The sequence below is a fragment of the Akebia trifoliata genome, chromosome 10, assembly GCF_017979445.1.
Source record: "Akebia trifoliata isolate Shusen 1 chromosome 10, ASM1797944v1, whole genome shotgun sequence".
Classification (NCBI taxonomy): Eukaryota; Viridiplantae; Streptophyta; class Magnoliopsida; order Ranunculales; family Lardizabalaceae; genus Akebia; species Akebia trifoliata.
This window is the reverse complement of record NC_141384.1, coordinates 5,348,313-5,370,318: the sequence shown is the minus strand read 5'-3', so window position 1 is coordinate 5,370,318 and position 22,006 is coordinate 5,348,313. Positions and strand designations below refer to the sequence as shown.

The 22,006-nt window shown below is 34.8% G+C and overlaps 3 protein-coding genes across 4 annotated transcripts; 2 read left to right on the top strand and 1 right to left on the bottom strand.

Annotated features, from left to right (window-relative positions):
• The first annotated feature begins 565 nt into the window (after window positions 1-565).
• LOC147392926 (hydroxyproline-rich glycoprotein family protein) lies at window positions 566-4,750 on the top strand. Of its 2 annotated transcripts, none has more exons than XM_086457013.1 (4): window positions 566-1,011; window positions 1,089-1,186; window positions 4,278-4,317; window positions 4,440-4,750. In XM_086457013.1, exons 1-4 carry the CDS (start codon window positions 753-755, stop codon window positions 4,442-4,444), a joined length of 402 nt encoding a protein of 133 aa, XP_086313139.1. In that variant the 5' UTR covers window positions 566-752; the 3' UTR covers window positions 4,445-4,750. The 2 variants fall into 2 exon arrangements, with proteins under 2 accessions (XP_086313139.1, XP_086313138.1); XM_086457012.1 differs by having other exon boundaries at window positions 570-1,011; window positions 4,278-4,347.
• A 1,562-nt stretch (window positions 4,751-6,312) lies between these two features.
• LOC147392925 (G-type lectin S-receptor-like serine/threonine-protein kinase At1g34300) lies at window positions 6,313-7,875 on the top strand. Its single transcript, XM_086457010.1, has 2 exons — window positions 6,313-6,531; window positions 6,619-7,875. The coding sequence occupies exons 1-2, from the start codon at window positions 6,501-6,503 to the stop codon at window positions 7,806-7,808; spliced, it is 1,221 nt and encodes a 406-aa protein (XP_086313136.1). The 5' UTR covers window positions 6,313-6,500; the 3' UTR covers window positions 7,809-7,875.
• A 6,315-nt stretch (window positions 7,876-14,190) lies between these two features.
• ACR11 (uridylyltransferase-like protein) lies at window positions 14,191-20,134 on the bottom strand. Its single transcript, XM_086457011.1, has 10 exons — window positions 19,718-20,134; window positions 17,120-17,177; window positions 16,908-17,033; window positions 16,588-16,682; window positions 16,194-16,278; window positions 15,993-16,052; window positions 14,988-15,043; window positions 14,805-14,910; window positions 14,636-14,704; window positions 14,191-14,562 (listed from the first exon to the last, which is right to left on the bottom strand). The coding sequence occupies exons 1-10, from the start codon at window positions 19,855-19,857 to the stop codon at window positions 14,500-14,502; spliced, it is 858 nt and encodes a 285-aa protein (XP_086313137.1). The 5' UTR covers window positions 19,858-20,134; the 3' UTR covers window positions 14,191-14,499.
• Between the last annotated feature and the right edge of the window lie 1,872 nt (window positions 20,135-22,006).

Here is a 22,006-nt window from a genome sequence, read left to right as displayed (position 1 = left end):
GTATTTTTTTCATTTTATGTTGATTTTTTAAAAGGAATATCTCAAATATGAGTAAATTATAAAACCACTCTACAAATTAATAAGGGCAACCCACACTATAAATATTTTGAAATAAGCTGATTTTTTATGAGGATGATCTCTATGATGAGGAGATTATTCTCATCAAATATCAGTTTATTTTGAAATTTCTAATCCCATCAAAATAAATTCAAGAATTGTAGATCGTCCATTTTTTTTTTTTTGTAAATTAATTTTAATGAAATTTCAGAATGAATTGATTTTTTTTTTAGTGAAGATGATTTAAATCAACTTATTTCAAAGCTTTTAACACATATAAGATAAAATAATTCAATTTTAGTGTGGGTTGTCCTTATTTATTCGTGGGGTGTTTTTATAATTACCTTTCAAATATTCATCAAAATAAAGAGGTGAGTATTGTCTAAAATACAATGAAATGGCATTCTAGCAATTTCAATGAAAATCAAAGGCTGAGAAAATGCCTTTATATATTCCCATTTACAATAAAATAATAAAAGACAAGAGATCGGTGTGAAAGAGAGAGAAAAGATAGAGATGCTTTAAAAGCCCAATAGACAACCAATATTCTCTCCCTCACTTTCACTCTCACAAACATTGCTTCCATCTTCTTCTTCTACTCTTCTTTCATGGAAGAATCTCTGATCCTCTGAGCTCTCCTTCACAGTCACACATCCCAACAACATCTCTTACATCTCTGATCCTTCTCATCAATCATGGTGATCAACAAAGAATCCACACCACCTCCTATAATCGGCAAAGCTGGAAGATACACAGTGTTTCTAACCCCACCCACAACCCCAAAACCCTCATCTGAAGCCAAATTTGATTCCCCCAAAACCCAATCTCCAAAAAAAATTGTTCCTCCAGTTCAACCTCCGCCGCAACAATTTGATAAATCGAGCAGTGTTCACTCTCCATCGAACGGATCTGCATTTGGGTTCTTCTGGAATGCCGTTGCCAAAGTTCAAAATGGTAACTTTTTTTTTTATTTTCTTTTTGTTAGGGTTTTGGTTTGGTTTGGGTATTTTTTTTAAGGGTTTTGGTTACAGCACATTCGAGTTTGGATGAGTATTTGGCGGACTGGTTCGGGTTGAATCATTCCAAGTATCAGTGGGCATTGAACGATTACTACGAGAGTAAGGGAATGGTGAGTTTCGTTCTTTGTTTTATTTTTTTAGGAATTTGAATTTGATTGTTTGTTGGATAAGTTTCTTTATATTGTAAATTTTGTTGCTTTTGGGGAAGATAATGTGAGACTGGTGGTTGGAGATGGAAGATCTAAAAGTATGAGACTGATCTGTGAGCTTACAAGTATTCAAAATTGTATCTTGTTTTTCTGGACAAGCAAGGTAGTTGATTGCCTTGAAAACAATGCCTTTTTTAATTATTATTATTATTTTTTTATGGGTAAACTGGACTTAAACCCACGACCTCAAATTTGTTTTGCAATGTGTCAAACCAACTGAGCTATGGCTCTAAGTCCACAATGTGTATTTCTTATTGGAGGGGAGGGGGGGTTCCTAACATTTAGATGCTTGTTATTGCTCATATTAGAGAGACTTCCCGTTGAGTTCCTTTTAATGACCAGAGTTATCTCGTCATTCAGCCCTACTAAATGTTTTTCTAGATCTTGGTTGTCCATAGGTTAGTGGTCTTGTACATTTACATTGAAAAATGGAAGAGAGAATGAAAATAAAGGATATCAAAGAATGAGGTGGTAGGAGCCAAAATGAGAAATTTTTTTGTTATTTGTAAGTAAATTGGTAAATGAAAAATATATTTTGAAAGGGTCAGAAACTACAATGATTTTGGATTAAGTAGTCAAAAGAGGTTCTAGGGGGAATCTACATTAGAAGTCACACATTAGGAACCTTGTTATAGAATAATGAGGTTAAGAAGTTATTAGATACATTACTAGTCTTGGAACATGACTAGAAACAGAGAGAGATACAAAAGATATAAAATGTAAAAAAAGAACTAAAGGGAGTCACAAGCAAAGCTAAATATAAGGTATATGATGATCTATATAACGGGTTGGGTATTGAAGCTTGTAAGAAAAATGCCTACAAGTTGATAAGAATTAGAGAAAAGAAAACTAAATACTTGGACAATGTTAGGTGCACTAAAGGCGAAGACGAGAGACTCTTGGTAGAAGATGAAGAGTTCGTGAAGGTGGCAAGGTTATTTAAGCAATTATTGAATAAAATGATCTAAGCAATTATTGAATAAAACCACACGAGGATTACGACTAGGAGACATAATTGGAGATTTGAGAGCACATATACATTCATAGAATTAAGGTTTCAAAAGTGAAGCCATTGCTAGAAAGTATAAATACATGTAGGGCTCTAGGACCAAATGGTAGTCCTATAGAAGTATGGAAATGCATGGAAAATTTTCCTGGCTAACAAAGTTATTCAATGGCATTTTGAAGACAAAAGAGACTGGATGAATGGATAAAAATTAGCATACTATCCATATGTCAGAATAAATGAGACAGAGTTGTACTAATTATTGGGTCATTAACCTTATGATCTGCACCATGAAATTATGGGAAAGAGTGATGAAACAAAGATTACAATAATAAAAAAAAAAAAATATTACAGAACCAATTTGGTTTATACCTAGTTGATCAATTATCGAGGTTTTTTTTTTTTTTTTACTTAGACAAATGATGGAGAAGTTTAAGAAAAAGAGAAAGAATCTCCACATGGTTTATTTTACTTTCTTTGAGGTGATAGTATGTTTGGAATGCAATGATTTCTTCATGACTGGGTTGAACAGATCCTTGATGGGCTGACTTGATCTTCTAATTGTAGAAACGTCCTACACTTTGTGATTGAGTATTTGCCTCGAGATTTATATCAAGTGGGAGTCGAGGATTGGAGCTTGCTTCATATTGAAGAAATATCTTGATTAATAGAATCAAGAACTAAAAAAGTCATAATGAAAAGGGGAATGTTCCAAGCCCGGGGATGCTGTTCTCTCCTTGGAAAATGTGATGCACTGAGATAAAATTGAGGCCAATTGAAAATATCATTTTTATTGATAAACAACAACGATCACATAGTAATGTAGATTTGAAGATCTATTATAAGATTCAAGATCAGTATAAAGGATAAATTGAGGACACGACTCATTGGAAACTCATTACAATGATTAGGAGTACACATTCAACTAATAATTTGGGATCAACTTGAACCATCGGGGATCTATTATATCCGAATTATGGATCACTCTATTTTCAAAAAATATTCTTTCCTCAAAGGAAGAATTCAAATCACAGATTCAACCTCAATTTTAGTTAATGAAAATGGGCCTAGGAGTCTTCTTTATGTAGATTTTTTCCTAACCCCCTACCACCTACATTTAATATATAAATATTTAATACTTAACAACTAAGAAAATTATAACAATATTAAAATATTTCACATAACCCTATTCCCACAAAAATCACATTTTTCAAAGTGAGAACCACCACCCGAGGTTTAGGACTTCCCCCTCGTTATTTTTTTTCTTTTGATTTTTTTGGTTGAATTAACTAAGATATTGCTCAACATGAAGCACGTTCTAATCCTCGATTCTTGCATTGATACAAATCTCAAGGCAAATACCTGTTTTTAATAAGTAAGATTTCTCGAGGCAAATACCGAGTTATAGTGTAGGAATTCCTACCTTCTTTTGTGAGTCGACTTAGTTTAAGCACTCTATTGTTTAATTTAATTTCTTTTCATTGTATCCACCAATTATAAGATCTAGCTAAAGTCCCTACATTACAAGTAGCAGGATGAATTCTACATCACTCGACTAATTTCTTTACTTGCATTTCTCCAACTAGTTTGGTTAGACACCCATGCCATTTGCCTTGGTTTAGCTTGGGGTGGCTCCATGCCTCCATTAATTTAAGTTTGTCCATTGCATTGGCATTCATGGTCCTTGTTTATTATTATTATTATTATTAGTATTATTTTTAAAGAGCTAATGACTGCCTATTAGAAAGTATGGATAACCAACTGAATGCATTATGTGATTTGAGCTTTCCAATTGTATATCTGCAGTGGCCTGAAATTTTATGCAACTAATTATACCATATAAGACCAGTTTATTTTCCTTGCTGTGGTGAAAAATACTCAATTGTGATATTCTTGTCACGTTTTTTTTGTTGAAATTATACCCCAATTAATTTGCCTATACAAGTTCAATTGCCCTAACCGACTTGGAATTTGATGGTTTTTTAGGAAAAAGGAGATGCCAAACCCAAAGAATTGGCAAGCAAAGGTCAGAGTGTTTAACATGCTCTGATGGCAGGTCATTTTGCATCTTATCCAAGTTTAATTTGTTTTCAAGTATTCTTAGTTTCAGTTAATTGTTTCTAAATTTGGAATGTTGTGGTATTGCAGGATGAGTAGAAGCTCGTTAAGAGTAGATCATATCTTATGCATCTAAAGACGGAACAACAGAAATGATGGTTGACACATGAAAGGGATCTCCATTCAAAGCATGGGGGTTTAATGTTATTGTTGTTGTAGTATTAGTAGCTTTTGATTCGCCCTCTCTCATGATACATCAACGATGGAGTGTGGTGTATTTAATAGGTTGTGAGCTGTGTCATTGTGTTGCACATTGATTTTTTTTTTTTTTGGAGCATTTTGTTCAATGTCCTTCCAGTCAACCACCCAATTTATATAGTACAAGGAGTTAAGAAAGACAAGTTTGAATCTTGAATGCTTGTGAACTCAAAATTGTTCCTCCCTTTATTTTTCTTTATTTTACCTTCTATCTAATGGAGAGTCTGTACCGATTCAAAACAGTTAGGGTTATGATCCGAAGGGACAAAGAATGGTTTTTGAAATGGGTTTGGAAGAATCATGGAATTTCGATATATGATACAGCATGCGCAATGGTGCACATGTGCTCCTAATGGAGAATGATCCATCTTTAGATGGCTCTTCAATTTGGAAACAGTACTTAATAAGAAGTCAAATAGTTTTGCTTGAGCACAGATGAATTTCATGAGCAGTGATAGGGTGGGTATGGTTTTATCATCGGAGACCATTTGCGCGCCTCTTAGTATCTTGCATCAGTTGTTTGTGATACTGGGAGTGTTATCTATGCTGGAAAATATAAGAAACAAAAAGCTTATCACTTTGAACAGACTCGAAGATTGCCACAGAATGCCTAAATCTTGTTAGATCAATTCTTTCAATCGAAACTACTGATTCTTAGGAGGGCAATAAAGCTGCTGATTTTTTGTCAGGTTTTTATAACTATATAGATTATAAGGATCATTCTAATATAGTTTTGAAAGACATTAGAGGTGGGTGGTAAATTTTCATTGAGTATGTAGGGTTGGGCAGCTTAAACTAGGATTTCCCCCAAAAAAATTTGGAATGGTTTGATCACACTTCTTAACCATAGTAAATAGAATATGAATTGCATAAAACGTATAAATTGCATGAATATGAATGTGATGTGGGGATCGACTACCTAATATGTAGACTTCTCTGGGATCATTTTTGGTATTTCTAACCATCTCTAAATGATGATTCAAGTGTTTGATCCTTTTCTTTTGATTGAAAAACAGATCAGTCCATGGTACAGGTACTATCTTTCCATCTTGGTGGAATTTCAAATAGTTACATCTCAAGATGGCTAAAAAACAAAGAACTTCTTGTAATTTTTATTTTCTTGGTTGATAGTGATCTGGACCCCATGAAGATTAAATAACATTAGCATTTTAAAACAAGATTTTCCAAGATTGATGTCAATTTCTTTGCCGGTTTCATGTTCTAATTACCAAAGTTTAATCTACGCAGTTTTGGGTCATACTCTCTGGTCCTGTGTGAACATCCTATTAATTTAAACATAAATCAAGAAACTTTTAAAAGTTTTTAACCCATCTAGAATCTATAAGCTTCATGGTTTAATCACCAACATCTAATCTACACAGTTTTGGGTCATATTTAAAGAGGGCCGTGAGCCAGTCCCGGCTCGTCCCCTTGAAAAATCCAATGAAGCAAACGAACGGTCTCTGGTCCTGTGTGAACATCATAATAATTTAAACATTTATCAAGACACTTTGCAAAGTTTTGAACCTATCTAGAATCTATAAGTTTCGTGTTTTAATCACAAACGTCTACTCTACGTGGTTTTGGGTCATATTCTCTGGTCTGGTGTGAACATCATAATAAGTTAAACATGAATCAAGAAATTTTGCCATCTATAATCTATAAATGTTAATAGAAGATTTAAAATACGATATCTGATTGATCTGGGTATTAAGAAAAGATCTGAAAATACATTCCTTGACATAAGACATAGTTCTAAATAGAGATAAGGCATTACTAATGAAGATGATTTCATTCTCTTGCAAACTCTTTTCAGTAAATTTTTTCTTTTTTTCCTTCAAAAAATCAACTTGAGCTCTTTTGTGTTTCTGCTTCTCAGTTATCTGTTACGGAATGTCGGGTGCACTTATTGCACTAAGCTTGAGTAAGTTGTCTCAAGTTTTTAAATTTGGGTCTGAAAATTTATAGTAATTGGTTTTGGTTTGTTAATTTTATTCTTTGTAGAATGCAGTAGTCATTTTTGTGAAGATCATTATCGTCATCATGGTTTGCCAAAAGAGGGCTGAGAGAGCAAGCAACACTGTTCTTCCAGACTCGAGGTTTCTGACACTTACAATCGACAAATTCCTCAACGACATCGAAGGAGAAAAACCAATCAGATTTTCCTCTCAACAACTTAGGATTGCAACTGATAACTTCATCCACTTCTTGGGTGCGGGTGGTTTCGGTGCAGTTTATAAAGGTTACTTTACTAATAGATTACCGATGGCAGTGAAGATTCTAAACGGAAGCTCCGATAAAAGAATCGAGGAGCAGTTCATGGCAGAAGTTGGTACCATTGGAAGAACACATCACCTTAATTTGGTTCGACTCTACGGTTTCTGCTTTGAGAGAAACTTACGAGGTCTTGTTTATGAGTACATGTCTAATGGTTCGTTGGATGGATTCTTATTTCAAGAAAATAAGATTATAGAATTCGATAAGCTTCATGAGATTGCGGTTGGGACGGCTAAGGGGATTGCTTACTTACATGAAGAGTGTCCAAAGAGGATCATACACTATGATATAAAGCCAGGAAATATTCTCTTGGATGCAAACTTCATCCCGAAAGTTGCGGATTTTGGGTTGGCAAAACTTTGTAATAGGGAGAACACACACGTGACGATGACAGGTGGACGGGGGACTCCGGGGTATGCTGCACCGGAGCTGTGGATGCCCTTCCCAGTAACTCATAAGTGTGATGTTTATAGCTTTGGGATGCTTCTCTTTGAGATCATTGGGAAGAGGAAGAACCTTGATATTAAGCTCTCAGAGAGCCAAGAGTGGTTCCCAAAATTGGTGTGGAACAAGTATGAGAAGGGAGAATCTGTGGATTTCATGGTGGTTAGTGGGATTGAGGAGAAAGATAGAGAACGGGTCGAGAGGATGATTAAGGTCGCTTTGTGGTGTGTTCAGTATCGACAAGAGGCTAGACCATGGATGAGTCTTGTGGTGAAGATGTTGGAAGGAGGCGTGGAGATTCCAACACCCACTAACCCATTTCAACATTTAGTTGTAGGTACTCCATGTGTTGATGCACACACTTTGTCGTGGACACAGAGTGGGTTAGACTCGACTTCCTCTCAAATGCTTACAGAACCTTCTTATATATGTTCGACCCCTGTCATGAGAAAATATGAAATCGAAATAGCTTCAATGTAAGGTAGGTGGAGATTGTATGCTCATGATGTGTGTACATGCGTGTGTTTAGGGATTTTTCTTTTCTACATTGTAGTTGTGGCTAAGTTACATTCTATAAACAAGAAGAAAACATACAAGATGATCCATCCGACTAAACAAGGGAGTATTTGAAGTAAATTTTTTTGGATTTTTCACATATATCATAAACATACAAACAATTTGAGTTTCTTTGATTTACAAACAAACTAGTTTCAATATCAAATATCATTTTCATCAGCGCAGAATGAGATATTTCTGGACAAACAAGCTTGTCTTGTCAACGTCAAAGAACCTGTGATATAACTACTTTCACATGATAGCCAAGCCAAATTTAGACCACATGACTCGAGACATTGAGAACCATTGACGTTCTCTCTGCCTCCTCTCGATCTTTCTCTTCAAAAATTTCCCGTGGATTAGCATCATGGTTTGATGTGGTAAGTTCTTCCACCATGAACTGCTCTTCAACGACCTTGACAGCCACTCACATATTTTGGAAAAACTCCTTTGATATCAAGATTAGTTACTTTAGGTTGTGTTTGATTAAATTGGGTTATTCTTAGTCAATCGCTTTTGTTTTTTTCTTCGATCGGTGAGCTGAGGCTATAGAGGGCCCCTCCCTTATATTAAAAGCTGCTAATGCCAAAAATAACAGACATTGAAATCCTCCAAGAGGTTATTATACAGATCTACAGGAATATTAGAAAAATTAAAAATACAAAGATTTTCATTTAAAGCTCCTCTTCTAACTAACCAATCTGCTGTTTTATTTGTTTCTCGCCAATTGAACTCCAGCATAATCGAGTTAGCATTTTTAATATCTTTGATCAGGCTTAGTAATCTCCAAGGCGTGTTCCATTCTTCCTTAATACCTTTGATAACCACTAACGAATCTGAATTTATAATTATATCCGAGTACCCCTGCATTCCAAGATGATTCAATCCTTTGAGAATTGCTTCCATTTCAACAGCAATTATATCCATATGATTCAAACGACCCATTCCAGCAGTAATCAATTCTCCCTTATAGTTTCTAGCAATAAACCCAAATCTTGCCCCTATCTCTGACAACGACCCATCTGTGTTCATCTTAATCACTCCCATTGGAGGAGATTTCCATCGAATAACAGAGCTATCTGTAACTTTTAGTGTGCCATTACAGCCCCAACTCTGAATCAAGTTCAGAATGTTAGCATTAGATGTCTTCATTCCTTCAATCTTACCACCAACATCAGCCATAATTAAACTGCTTAGCTGTTGCCCATTAATCTCTTTATCATCAAAGATTCGAAGGTTACGCTCACGCCAAATATGATAAATTGTAAAGCAGAACATTAAGCTAAGAATGGTAGAAATCGAATGATTACCAATAATTGCAACTTCCTCTTCTATTCTTCCCACTGTTTCTCTATCAATCACAGCTCAATCCAACACCTTCTTTTAGTAATCACTACTATAGTTGCACTTGAAGAATAAATGACCATTTTCCTCTGCGTCATTTCGACATAGGATGCATCTAGAAATGAGCATTAGACATCGCTTTCTAAGATTTTCTACTGTTAGCAGACTTTGGTTCATCGCAATCCAAGATATAAACGAATGACGCGGTATTTTTATTTTGTTCCAAATAACTTTGTACCACATAACTTCTGTTTCATGTCTACTAATTGAATTCCATGATGACTTCAATGTATATTTTCCATTCGCATTCCCCTTCCACACTATTTTATCTTCTTCATTCTTCTACAGAGGATGGTGAGCTTCAACTTGATCTGCAATCTCCGATAGTCTTATATCATCTCTGATAAGACCATCCCAACCGTCATTCCCAGCAAAATCAAAGACCATAGCATCAAGATTGCTATTCATACGAAATGCAGACCTTCTTCCGAATTGATCAATCAAAGAACCACCTTCTAACCAAGGGTCGTTCCAAAAGGAAGTTTTAGATCCATCACCCATTGAGAACCAAATATGATTTTTAGTGAAGTCTCGGACCTTCAAAATACCTCTCCATGCCCAAGAAGCATCGTTCGGCGGGATACATCTCCAAATGTTACAATGTTGAACATATCTCCTTTTCATCCAATCACTCTACAGACTATTGTTATTGATTATTTTTTAGAATAATTTCATGAGACCAATAATATTTCAATCTTTCATCCTTCTAATTCCAAGTTCACCTTCTTTATAAGGTCGACACACTTTTGACCAGCTAATTGAATGAAATGACTTTCTAGAAGAGGATCCACTTCAAAGGAAATTAATCAACAAGGATTCAATTTTGTTAATAATCCCTATAGGTAAAGAGAAACAAGAGGACCAGTAAATTTGAAAAGAAGATAGGACTGATTTAATGAGTTCAATCCTACCTACGAAAGATAAAAATTTAGATTTCTAACCCTCAATACGTTTTTGAATTTTCTCAATCAAAGGATAGCACATGAACAATGTCAAACGAGAGGAGAACAAGGGAAGACCTAAGTATCGAACAAGAAGATTTCCTTCTCTGAATGACAGGACTTGAAGAATAAGATTTTTATTAGTACACGATCTACTAAAGAATAAATTATTCTTCTCAACATTGGTTTGAAGGCCTGAAATATAAAAAAAAATCATCAAGAAGGGCTTTGATATTTGACGCATATTGAACACTATCTTTAGGAAAAAGAACAATATCATCTGCAAACATAAGATGAGAAATATGAGGGACATTATTCATATTCGGAATAGAAATAAGATTATTCCTAACTCTATCTTCAAGAAGGCAAGAGAATGCTTCCATAACAATAGTGAAGACGTAAGGGGAAATATGGTCCCCTTGTCTTAACCCACAATTACTAGGAAAATACTCACACGAAACTCTATTAAGAACAATTGAAAATCTAGGAGTAGAAATGCATTCCCTAATCCAAGAAATCTAAATTTGGTCACAACCCAATTGATTGAGAATATTCAAAACAAAATCCCATCTAACTTTATCATAAGCTTTCTTTAAATCAACTTTGACCGAGAAAAAAGGAATACTTGAATCAAGATGGGAATTACGGAAAAGTTCATAGGCTAACAAAATATTATTAGAAATATTTCTCTCTTTAATGAATGTTGGTTGGTTCAAGCTAATGATGGAAGGTAAAAGATTTGAAAGATGATTAGCCATGATTTAAGTAATTACTTTGTAAACAAAATTACATAGCGATATAGGTCTGAATCTATCCAAGCGATTGCCATCTTTATCTTTGGGGATATGGACAATAAGAGTAGAGTTCAGTTCCCTAAGGAGTTTCCCATGAGAAAAAAATTCATAATAGCTCAAAAAAAGTCCTCCTTTACGATATCCCAAAAGGAAGTAAAAAATTCCGTACAAAAACTATTAGGGCTAAGGACTTTGTTAAGAGGAGACTGGAAGACAACATACTTAATTTCCTCTCTAGAAACTGGAGTAGATAAACTTTGAGATTAATCTAAAGACAGTCTATTTTTAAAGAGAATAGATGGGCAAGGGGAATTAGAATAAGAGGAAAATACCTTCTGGAAATAATCAATAGCATAGTCCCCAATACGATCTTCACCTCTGATAGAAGCGCCCAAATCATCAATAAGTTCATAAATCCCGTTTCTCGCAAATTTAGAAACCAAAGATGCATAGAAAAACTTGGTATTAGTATCCCCTTCTTTTAACCACTGAATCCAAGATTTTTGTTTAATCATGGAGTCTTCCGCCAAATTTCTTTCATCAGATCACAAACTGCTACATTCTCCTGATGAGCAAGATCTATATTAAGGGGCTCGATTTGGATTTTTTGCTAGATAATTTTGAGTTTGGTTTCTACCACATCTTTCCTGCTAGTAACATTATCATAATAATGCTAATTCCAACTCTTGATAGCCATCTTAACCTGACAAAGCTTGGAAGCTAGAACAAAGGATGGATTTTCAGCTATGCAAGTATTCTAAGCATTTTCCACCAATTCGTGAAATCCCTCTTGATTAATCCACGAAGTAAAAAAATTAACGTTTGTCTTGCAATTTCTAACAAGGTTCTCCAAACTGAACCTCAATGGCTAATGGTTTGAAATTCTTGGGTGGAGGTAGTTTAGCCGCATGTTAGCCCATTTTTGAATCCAACGGACGTTCACTAAGGCTCTATCCCATCTACTCAAAATACGCTATGCCTATTGTTAGTTGCCTTATTGCTCCAAGAAAGGAAGTGATCAGTCGTGATCATGTCTTGCAGACCACATGAATTATTGCAATACTTGTTAGTTGCCTAAATTCCGACGAGGCGCAAGGTTCCCTCCAATTTTCTCGTTTCTAAATCGCACTATGTTAAAATCACCAATGACTACCCAAGGAGCTTCAATACTTGTTGCCATTGATGTCAACGAATTCCATAACTCAACTCTATCTAAGCGAAAGTTTGCTGCATAAATATAAGTGATAAAAAAATTAGAATTGTCGCTCAATCGATGCACTTGACAATTAATACATTGGGCTGATTCTGAAATTTTTTCCACTCTAATCTTCGTCGGGTTCCAACAAGCTCGAATTCTCCATGAATCATCTGAATCGTAATTATCTATAAAACTCCAACTCTTCTAAATGCTTCTATGGAAACTCACAACTCTAAATTTTTCGGCTTTAGTCTCATTCAACACTAGAATATCAAATTTCTCCAAACATATAAGGTCCTTGACTACTCTCCTTTCGTTGATGTGATTCAGACCCCTAATGTTCCAACAACCCAAGTTCATAGACATTTTCTGATTTCTTGCCTTCCACGGTAGGCATAGCTTTCGACCGAGTCATAATTTCTAATATCTACTTCGACTTTGATTTCTTCTTGGCTTTCTTCGACTTTCCATTCGATCCCTTCTTTTTCTTTTTATTTTTACCTTTAACAGGTATTTTTGCAGCATCATCCATGGTATTCATCTCGTTAGCATCTGACTCATAGACCTTCTGTCCAAACTATCAGCTAAAGTTGAGAATTGATTTTGATTAACCTGAAACTCACAATCTACTTTCTCTCCAGAAGATTGATTTGCACTAATTGATATCTCCCCCAGATCTGCTCCAATTTTAACGGTATTACTGTTGATTCTGGAGTTTCCATCAGCTTTGTCTCCAAAATTTCCTTTCCTTTTCTCGATTTAGAAAGTTCTTTTATTGGTTGTTGCATTATTGACATGGTTTCCAAACTTGGATAATCACAAACGGCAACACAAGGATCTTCTAAATTAATTTCCTTTTTTGCAATAGTTACCAATTGTGCTGCATTACGATCTTCTCCACCATTACCACCGCTAACAAGAACTAAGGCAAGCTCCATGTCTTGCATCACTGTTTAGGCATTAGTTTGTTGCGTTGCTTTAACTCTCTAGTCATACAACTCTTTTGGCTGAATTTTTCGATGAGTTTACTGTTTGACGCTCAGGCAACGATCCTTAGAATGTTCAAAAGTCATACATACATCATAACACTTCGGTTTCCATTCGAACTGGATTGATTGCAGCACCTCTGAACCTGATCCCCTAAACAGACCAATTGAATCCGGAAAGCAACAATCCAACTCGATCTCAGCACAAATCCTAACCTAGGATAAGCGAATTCTATTTGCTGTAGGTTCATGCATATGCAATGGCATTCTGAAAGTACTTCCAATAGATCCCAGACAATTAAGACCTCAGAACTGGAGTGAAAATTTTAGCAAACGAATCCAAACTGGAATCGAGTTGAGCATCTCCCTAGTCAGAGACAAACCAAGTTGCCATCTTCTAAAAATCAAAGGACGTCCCCCTATTGTCCAAATCGCTGAGTTTAAAATGGTTGCGCAATCTTTTGAAAGGCTAAACTTAAACAAAAAAGAACCCATCATCCATCGAGATGATTTCAACCGTTCCTTTAGTCTTCCAAAGTTTAATTATTGCAACCTTTAAATCTAGAAAATAAGGTCTCTTACCCAACACACAAGCGCGTTCTCCCATCGGTCAATTTCTTTTTGGACTTTCTCCTCTGGGATAGAGAAAACCTTTTTCCCTTTTAGATCTGATTTTGCTTTTGAGGGATATATCCATGGTGGTGTCTTCACCTTTAAAAAGATTTCTCCATGAAAAGCCACTAGACGATTCACCCATTCTAAGAAGATATCGAGATTTATTCAGAGAAATTTGCAAGTTATTCTTGTATCAATCCAAAGATTGACTCGAACTCCCTCTAGGATCTCTTTTGATAAATCTCTAATCTTAGATAGGTGGAACAAGAAAATCGCCACAGCTCTCTCAAGCAGCCTCTTTTACTAAGTTGAGTAAATTTATTCTTAGTCAATCTCATTTAGCCGTTAGTAATAAGTAGGCGAAGGAGGTTTTTGAACCCAGATTGGGCTATCAACATGCACAGAGGCAATGCCATAATATTCAATCCTGCTCTCAGTGAATCAAACATTCAATTGCAGACATTACAAATTTGATTAAAACAGGTATAGTTCTATAATTTTCTATTACAACAACATTGAATATCTATCATAGTAGAACATATTGTTCTAATCAAAATATAGTCTATTTCATTGACTGCCCTGCGTGAAAACTGGTCAGGAGGAGAAAGGAAATACTGAGAGAACATTCAACATTTCCTTGTACCAAGTTAATAGATGAACATAGAACCAACAAATGGCTCAAAAACTTCCCTCCTCCGTGCTCGGCCGCCTCAAGAAATATCGCAAGCTATTAGCAAGAACCTGAGAAGTTGGTTTTAATTTAATTTCCAGATTATTAATGATATACTTTAGAAGCATTTCAAAAGATTTTTACCAGTTGAAGAGGCTTGATGATGGCTTTACCACGATAACTGACATGAAATTTTGCTTTGGCCAACAGACCCTTTGTGTAAAATCATCAAAATGTTTGATAAGTAACTGACACACCAAATACAGTCAAAATGGCCAAAAATAGATGAAAAATATGTTGGTTGATTTATTACCTCAGTGTCAAACTCTCCTGATTCAACTGCAACACTTATGTCGGTAATAATCTTGACAAGATCAACCAGTAATCCAGGTCGATCAGCAGTTTCCACATAAAGCAAGCTGCAAAGAAAAATAACATCGCAGACTTAAGTGAACATCCTTTAGGGAGTAACTAAGAGAAGCTTCAACATGCATACCTACGATCGGGACCATCTTCATAGATATGTATATGTGTTGCAATATCCACATCAACCTAAAAAATAGGAAAAGTGAGGAATATTTGCATCAGGAAAATAAACATGGGTGACTCAATATGTCGGGGATTATGTCCCTTTTTCTGTCTCTTATCATTGGGATGGCTAGTCCCTATCTTTTGTATTTTGTTTCTAGTAATAATGTAATATAATTCTTAGCTACTTAATTAAATTAAAATTGCTTCATGATGTTACATGAAGAAACTTCCTCTCTGTACTGTAGATGGTGAACCTATGTAGTCCACGAAGGGTCTACTGTTGCATGGTCTCACCAAGCAGATAATGTAGATCAAAACACAAGGTGACAGATGATTCTAACCATCCAATTCATGTATTCTCTGAATTTTACGAAGAAATACGACAATAGAAGGAAATGTACATAGATGGATGGTTAAGATGACTTCTATTTTATTTTTTATATTTTAGGGGTAAGCTGGACTTGAACCCATGACCTCAAAGTTGTTTTGCAATGTGTCAAACAAACCGAGCTATGAGTCTAACCCCTAAGATTACTTCATTTACAATTCTTGACTGTAGAAAATGGTGACACCAAAGCCCTTAAAAACTGACCCCCATGGAGCAGCAGAGAAGGTCAGAAAGACTGGTGCAAGAATTCCCCTTCACAAATGAAATATAGGTGTGGATGTTTATGAATTCAAATCTCATATGGACTAACCCAAAAAAAAAAAAAGAAAAGAAAAAAGAAAAAGAAAAACATGTATTGATGAAATGTTGTTTAAAGGAGAATCATGAAAAATCAGTAATTGAAAAAAAGCACATGTGAAGTTGTGAACCACATAAAAAGCATGCCTTTCTGCACTACCATCCATGCACACGCACCCTTCATTTCTAAGTGTCACTTGTTTCTCTGACATGGATAAAACAAGAAACCCATTGCATGCACCAAAGGAGATATTGTAACAAAATTCTACATAAACAGCGACGTACCTGTTGTGGTGGTGGTTCAACTCCAAAAGCTATTCCCATTGCTAACTGGCTACTCGATTCCTGGACCACCAATCCCACTCATTAAAGAAACTATTAATCAGTGATAAAGTGCAGGAAAGTCCTTTTGAGATGTGTCACACAGGGATACCTCTTAGTGCACAAAAAAAAATATAGAAAGCATAAATAAAAATAAATAATTACCGGATGATACTGAAGCAGATTGTTGATAATCGTCAAGCGTATTGCCTCTAGCAACTCTGGATCATCGATTTTTCGGCCAGTATTGCTACAAACAATCCCCACCAAATGAATCCATCAACAATCACTATAAAAACTTACCGAAGTTTATTTCATGAAAGCTAGTTTCTTATAAGAAATTATAGTTCTATCATCTTAAGAAGGGTTCCGGAATATACTATGAATTTTCTTTAAAGTGTGGGACATATGTGTCAACCTATTTTATTTTTTTAAAAGATACTAAAGCACAAATGAAAAAAACCCGATGACTACTAGCTCAAATTGGCTAATATTAAAGAACACAAATAAGAAATAAAGAATATCAAAGTCTGATACAGTAGCACAGTATAAGACATACGCTTTAGTTATAGCAAACTTGTTGTGCTTCCCAGAAGAGTCCAAGTAGACATTTGCCTTAACAACATTAAGCCCAAGGTTTTTGAGTGCACTCATCTGCAAATGAGAGAAATATAACCAGCTAATTGCAAGTCCAACTTTCCTTCGGTCAAAGCTACATTTATTTAAGCAATAAACCAAATGGTGTATCCTACACATCCATTTTTGATATGTGTACCCTACCACATTGTCAGCTAAGATAAACCACTCCCACTCACCCACACCAACAAACAACAAAGAAAAGAATATTAATGAAAAACTGGGAAGTAGACAGTATTAAACCGTGTCAACGAGAGCCCCAAGGCGGTCGCCAAAAGTTATCTCCACAACAGTCGCATCTGGATCCGAATCCTGATCTATTATAACTTTGGGAATAGGAACCGTATCAGTCTCACTAGAGCTTCCATCCTGTTACCCAAAAAAAGAAAAAAATTAAGCAAGTATGCGGTAATGGCGAAGCACATCTGAAGGCTGAAGCAGATGTTGTGCAGTACCTCCACAGCAGTTGTGGATGAAGCTCGTGGGATGTTTGCTGGTACAGATGTTGACAATCTGACAAAGCCCAACAACCGAATCAACACAAAAATAACAAGCCAATGCCAGGATACATGAATATGAAAAAATTGAAATCGAAAAGTGGGGACTGAAGTGATGTAGACAAGGCTAATGCTATACTAATCATTTGTATTAGTTGAACAATCTATAGAAAAGATAATGGAAATGGTAAAAACTCCAACTCAGCAAAACTTTTCCCCAAATGGTTAGGATTGTCCAATCTGGTTAATTTTTGGGATATCTTATCTCCTCAGTGGCACCACTTGTTAGATGATCAACATCAATGAGCATGTCACCATGACTAACACTTTTAGGAGAAGAAACCCATGAGCAAAAATGGAAGCATAGAATAAGAGAAGCAATACTATGAAAAGTAATCATAAAATGAAATTTGATCCTCCTCCCTTTTACATGTTAGATAATCATGTTACTGAAAAGTAAAAATGAAAGTATCTAAGAGAAGGAACCAAACATATCCATTCATTTTATCAATCTTGAAGAGGGTGAAGAGGAAAAGCCATAAAGTGGGGTGGTGTGGACCCCACTCCACTGTAGCAGGATGGGACGTTTATACCCCACAAAATTGTAGCTGGAGTGGGACCCACCATTGTATTTTATTATATATATATATATGGAAGTGGATCATGGGACATATGTAAAAAACAATGGTTTTTCAAAATATGGGTTAGAAGTTTTGGATTGAGGATTGAGCTGATTTTTTGTGAGGATGGTCTCTATGATGAGAAGATCATCCTCACAAAAAATCAGTTCAATCTGAAACTTCTAAGTCCATCAAAAGTGGTTTACAAATTATTGGTAAAAAATCAACGGTCCACATTCTAAATCACTTTTGAGGGGGTTAGAAGTTTCAGATTGGACTGATTTTTTTAGGATGATCTTCTCATCATAGAGATCATCCTCACAGAAAATCAGCTCAATCTGAAACTTCTAACCCATATTTTGAAAAATTATTATTATTACATTGTTTTTACATATGTCCTATGATCCGTCCCCTATATATATAATATATATATATATAAGTAACTCTTAAAAATATCTTCTTTTGGTAAAAAAAATGGCAACCAAGACAGGCTGTTATATTTTGTGTTCTAGAAATATGGCTAGCAAGCAAAGGGTACAAAATATATCGGATGGATTTTTATCAAAAGCACCAAGTGAAACCTCTAGAATTTTTCCTCTTATCTCTAATCAGTATTCAATACCAGAAAAAATTGGGAATATATATATATGAAATATCACAATTTCGCAATCCAAAGTTAATATCCAAATTGAGAAGGTGCACCTAGGTGAGATGGTAAAGTTTGTGTGTAATAATACCAAAGATTTGGGATCAAAACCTGCCCACACACTTGAACCTACAAAAAAATGTTAATATCTAAATTCCAAACTTATCAAAATGAAATTAAATTGTACAAATTTCATAATTTTCAACTCTCTAAATTTTAATCCTCCAAATAAAAGTATCACGTTCAGTGTAGCAATCACTCTAACTAGAAAAACATAAAACCACTCTAATATTTGAAGAAGAACCGTAGGAATAGGTTCAATATAGAGAGTTTAATAGAAATAATGAACTAACAAAAACTAGCGAATCTAGAGATTGATACATAAATTTAATGTTAGAAAAGGGAGAACTTTATACTTGCATAAACTATTATGTAATGATACTACAAAAATAGAAAAATAGAAAAAGAAAATATATAACATGTCATAATGCTTAAGCCTTAATCAATAGGCGTGCCTATTGCCAAGGGGGGAAGCTTTTTCAATGCCCGGGGGGGGGGGGGGGGGGGGGGGTGAATGAGCCTTCCCATGAAGCCTCAAACGCCTTTAAAAACATCAATGACAATATCTTCTGATAAGCAAAAAACCTCCATTTTCACGATTCACTAATAATCACATTATTGGAAAATTACACAAAAATGTATCAAATCAAAGCTAACAGATCCCCATGAATCTATTTCAATGAGCAATAAATTCCAAATTTGAATCAAAATAACAAAATCCAATCAATATAAGACCCAATTGTAGATTAATCCAACAAAAGGAGGAGAAACAAACTAAATTTTAATGCGAAGAACTTACAAATAATCACATTCTAGGAAAATTACACAAAATTGTATCAAATCAAAGCTAACAGATCCCATGAATCAATTTCAACGACCAATAAATACCAAATTTGAATCAAAATTCCAAAATTCAACCAATATATATAATACCTAATTGTGGATTAATCCAACAAAAGGAGGAAAAAAAACCCACTAAATTTAGTGCTAAGAATTTACTAATAATGACATTCTTAGAAAATTACACAAGAATGTATTAAATCAAAGCTAACGGATCCACATGAATCTATTTCAATGAGCAATAAATGCCAAATTTGAAATTTTGAATCAAAATCCCAAAATTCAACCAATATAATATCTAATTGTAAATTAATCCAACAAAAGGAGAAAAATTTAGTGCTAAAGTATCGAAAATTCACCAAAACAAACAAAACCCATTACCACCATTACCTTCCCTTGCGAAGAACTCCACATTGTCGAACAGACGAACCAAAGAAGCTCCCAAACAAACCCCGATTCGCTAATCGATTACCGAGAATGTTGAAACCAGAGTGAACCCTGATAGTCCCAAAGACCACAGACACAGCCATTGCTCCCGTCCCACGAAAATCAAAAGAGAAGCAGAAGTGCAGAGCCCAAAACCCTAAAATCAAACCCTAACTACAAATTAGTTGTTGATGATGAAGTTTGAGAGAAACCCAATTGGAAGGAATCCATGGGTAAGATTGAAACAGTTGGTTTGGTTTTGGTTTGATGTTGTGTGCTGGTAATGGTGGGTGTCTTATCCTCCGCCATTAAAGCTCTTCCTTTATCTAACAACTATCTATCTATCTATCTATTGTAGTTTTCTGGATAATAACGACGCGTTCGGTGAAGATGGAGTCATGGAGCATCACAGATCCCTCATCTCATCGTATATTCTCGACAATATACGATGGTGACCTCTACATACCAACCTACATACATACATACATCTGCAATAACTTACACCCTCTTGAATTACTATACACACCCACCATCTTCTCCATCTATCTACCGAATGAAAATCCAAACCATCTCACAATCTTCTCCATTGATTCTCTCTTTCTTTTCCATCATCTCTCCCTTATTCTTCTTCTACTTCGTCATATTCATCTTCTTCTAGTTCAGTGAGAGATTGAATCAATGGAGATTTTAGTTTTTTTTTTTTTTTTTTTTTTTTTCTCTTCTTCAAGTTATGTCATTTCTTTGAATTTTTTTTTTTATTTTTATTTAATCATCAAAAAAGATGAAAAAGATTTTGTTTGGTTGTTTTAGACCAAACTTATTTTATCACATTCGGTAGGTACTTTATTGAACATAACTTTATATCGAACATTACAAAATAAATTTGGTAGACTCGATTGGAAGTGTTAGGGTTACACGAGAAAGTTTGGTTCGCTAGGTACTTATCGAATTTCTTTTGTAATGTATGATAGGTTCTTATCGAATCAATTTTTTAATGTTCGGTAGACATTAACACCTCCAATCGTGTCGGTTGAATTTATTGTGTAATGTTTGACATGATACCTATCGAATTTGTTAAAAATTGCAAAAAAAAAAAAATTGTCAAAAAATCTTCGAGCTCTTTAATTTAAAATCATTCTTTTAAAAGTTTTAATAGTGTTTTTCTATTTTCCTTGATGATTAAATACAAAAAAATAAAAAAACAAAAAAAAAACATAATTTCCATTTATTCAACCTCTTACAAAAGTCAAAAGAAGATGAATGTGAATAAGAAGAAAAAGAAGAAGAAGAAGAGAGAGAGAGAGAGATAGTGTACAATAGGGGTGCACATTGGATTGGATAAATCCGAGAACCGAACAAATTCGAAGGCTTTTGGATTGGATTGATTCGGATTGAGCATGGTTTGGTTCGGGTGCAGATTGTATATAAAAAAATCCGATTGATTTGGTTCGGTTCCGAATTAGGGGTATAATAGAATCGAACCAATCCGAGAACCGAACTAATCCGAAGTATCTATTATAATATATATATTTATTTATATATTTAAAAATAAAACTCTTTCTTAGTTTCGTTCTTCTATTATCTATTTCTCTCTCTCTCAACTGTATAAGTATGTTACGAAGAGATAACTCATCAAAGTCTTCAATTTCATCTCTTCCATTTTTTTCTAACAAAAACTAATAAAAAATGTACACACATCTCTCTCTCAACTCTTAAATGGATTAACTCATTTATGCAAAACTTTTTCAAAGAGTTTGATTTTTTTATTTTTTTATGAGAACCTTTATGCCATGTTTGTTAGATGAAATATACTATACGAACTTAGACTTGAATTCGTTAATCGACCATTTATAGATTGGGTTTCTCACTAATCCATTCAAAATACCAATTTTAAAATTATAATTTTTTATTATTCTCATTGAGCTTCCTCTAATTTTTAATTTATACAGATTTCAATCAAAATTTAATCATAAAATCATTTTCATTTTAAAATATAGGCATTATTCATGATATGATCCAAATGATTCTTTTTTTGAAACAAAAAATATGAGTTTTTCTATTTTGAAAGTATGAGAACCGAGAACCGATCCGAACTAATCCGAACCAAGGTTGGTTTGGATTGGTTCGGTTCTATAAGGTAATTGGATTGGTTTGGTTCCAAATTTGTAGAACCGATCATATTTGGTTCGGTTCAAATTTTGCCAAAATCCGAACCAATCCGAACCCTGTGCATTCCTAGTGTACAAGAAGGAG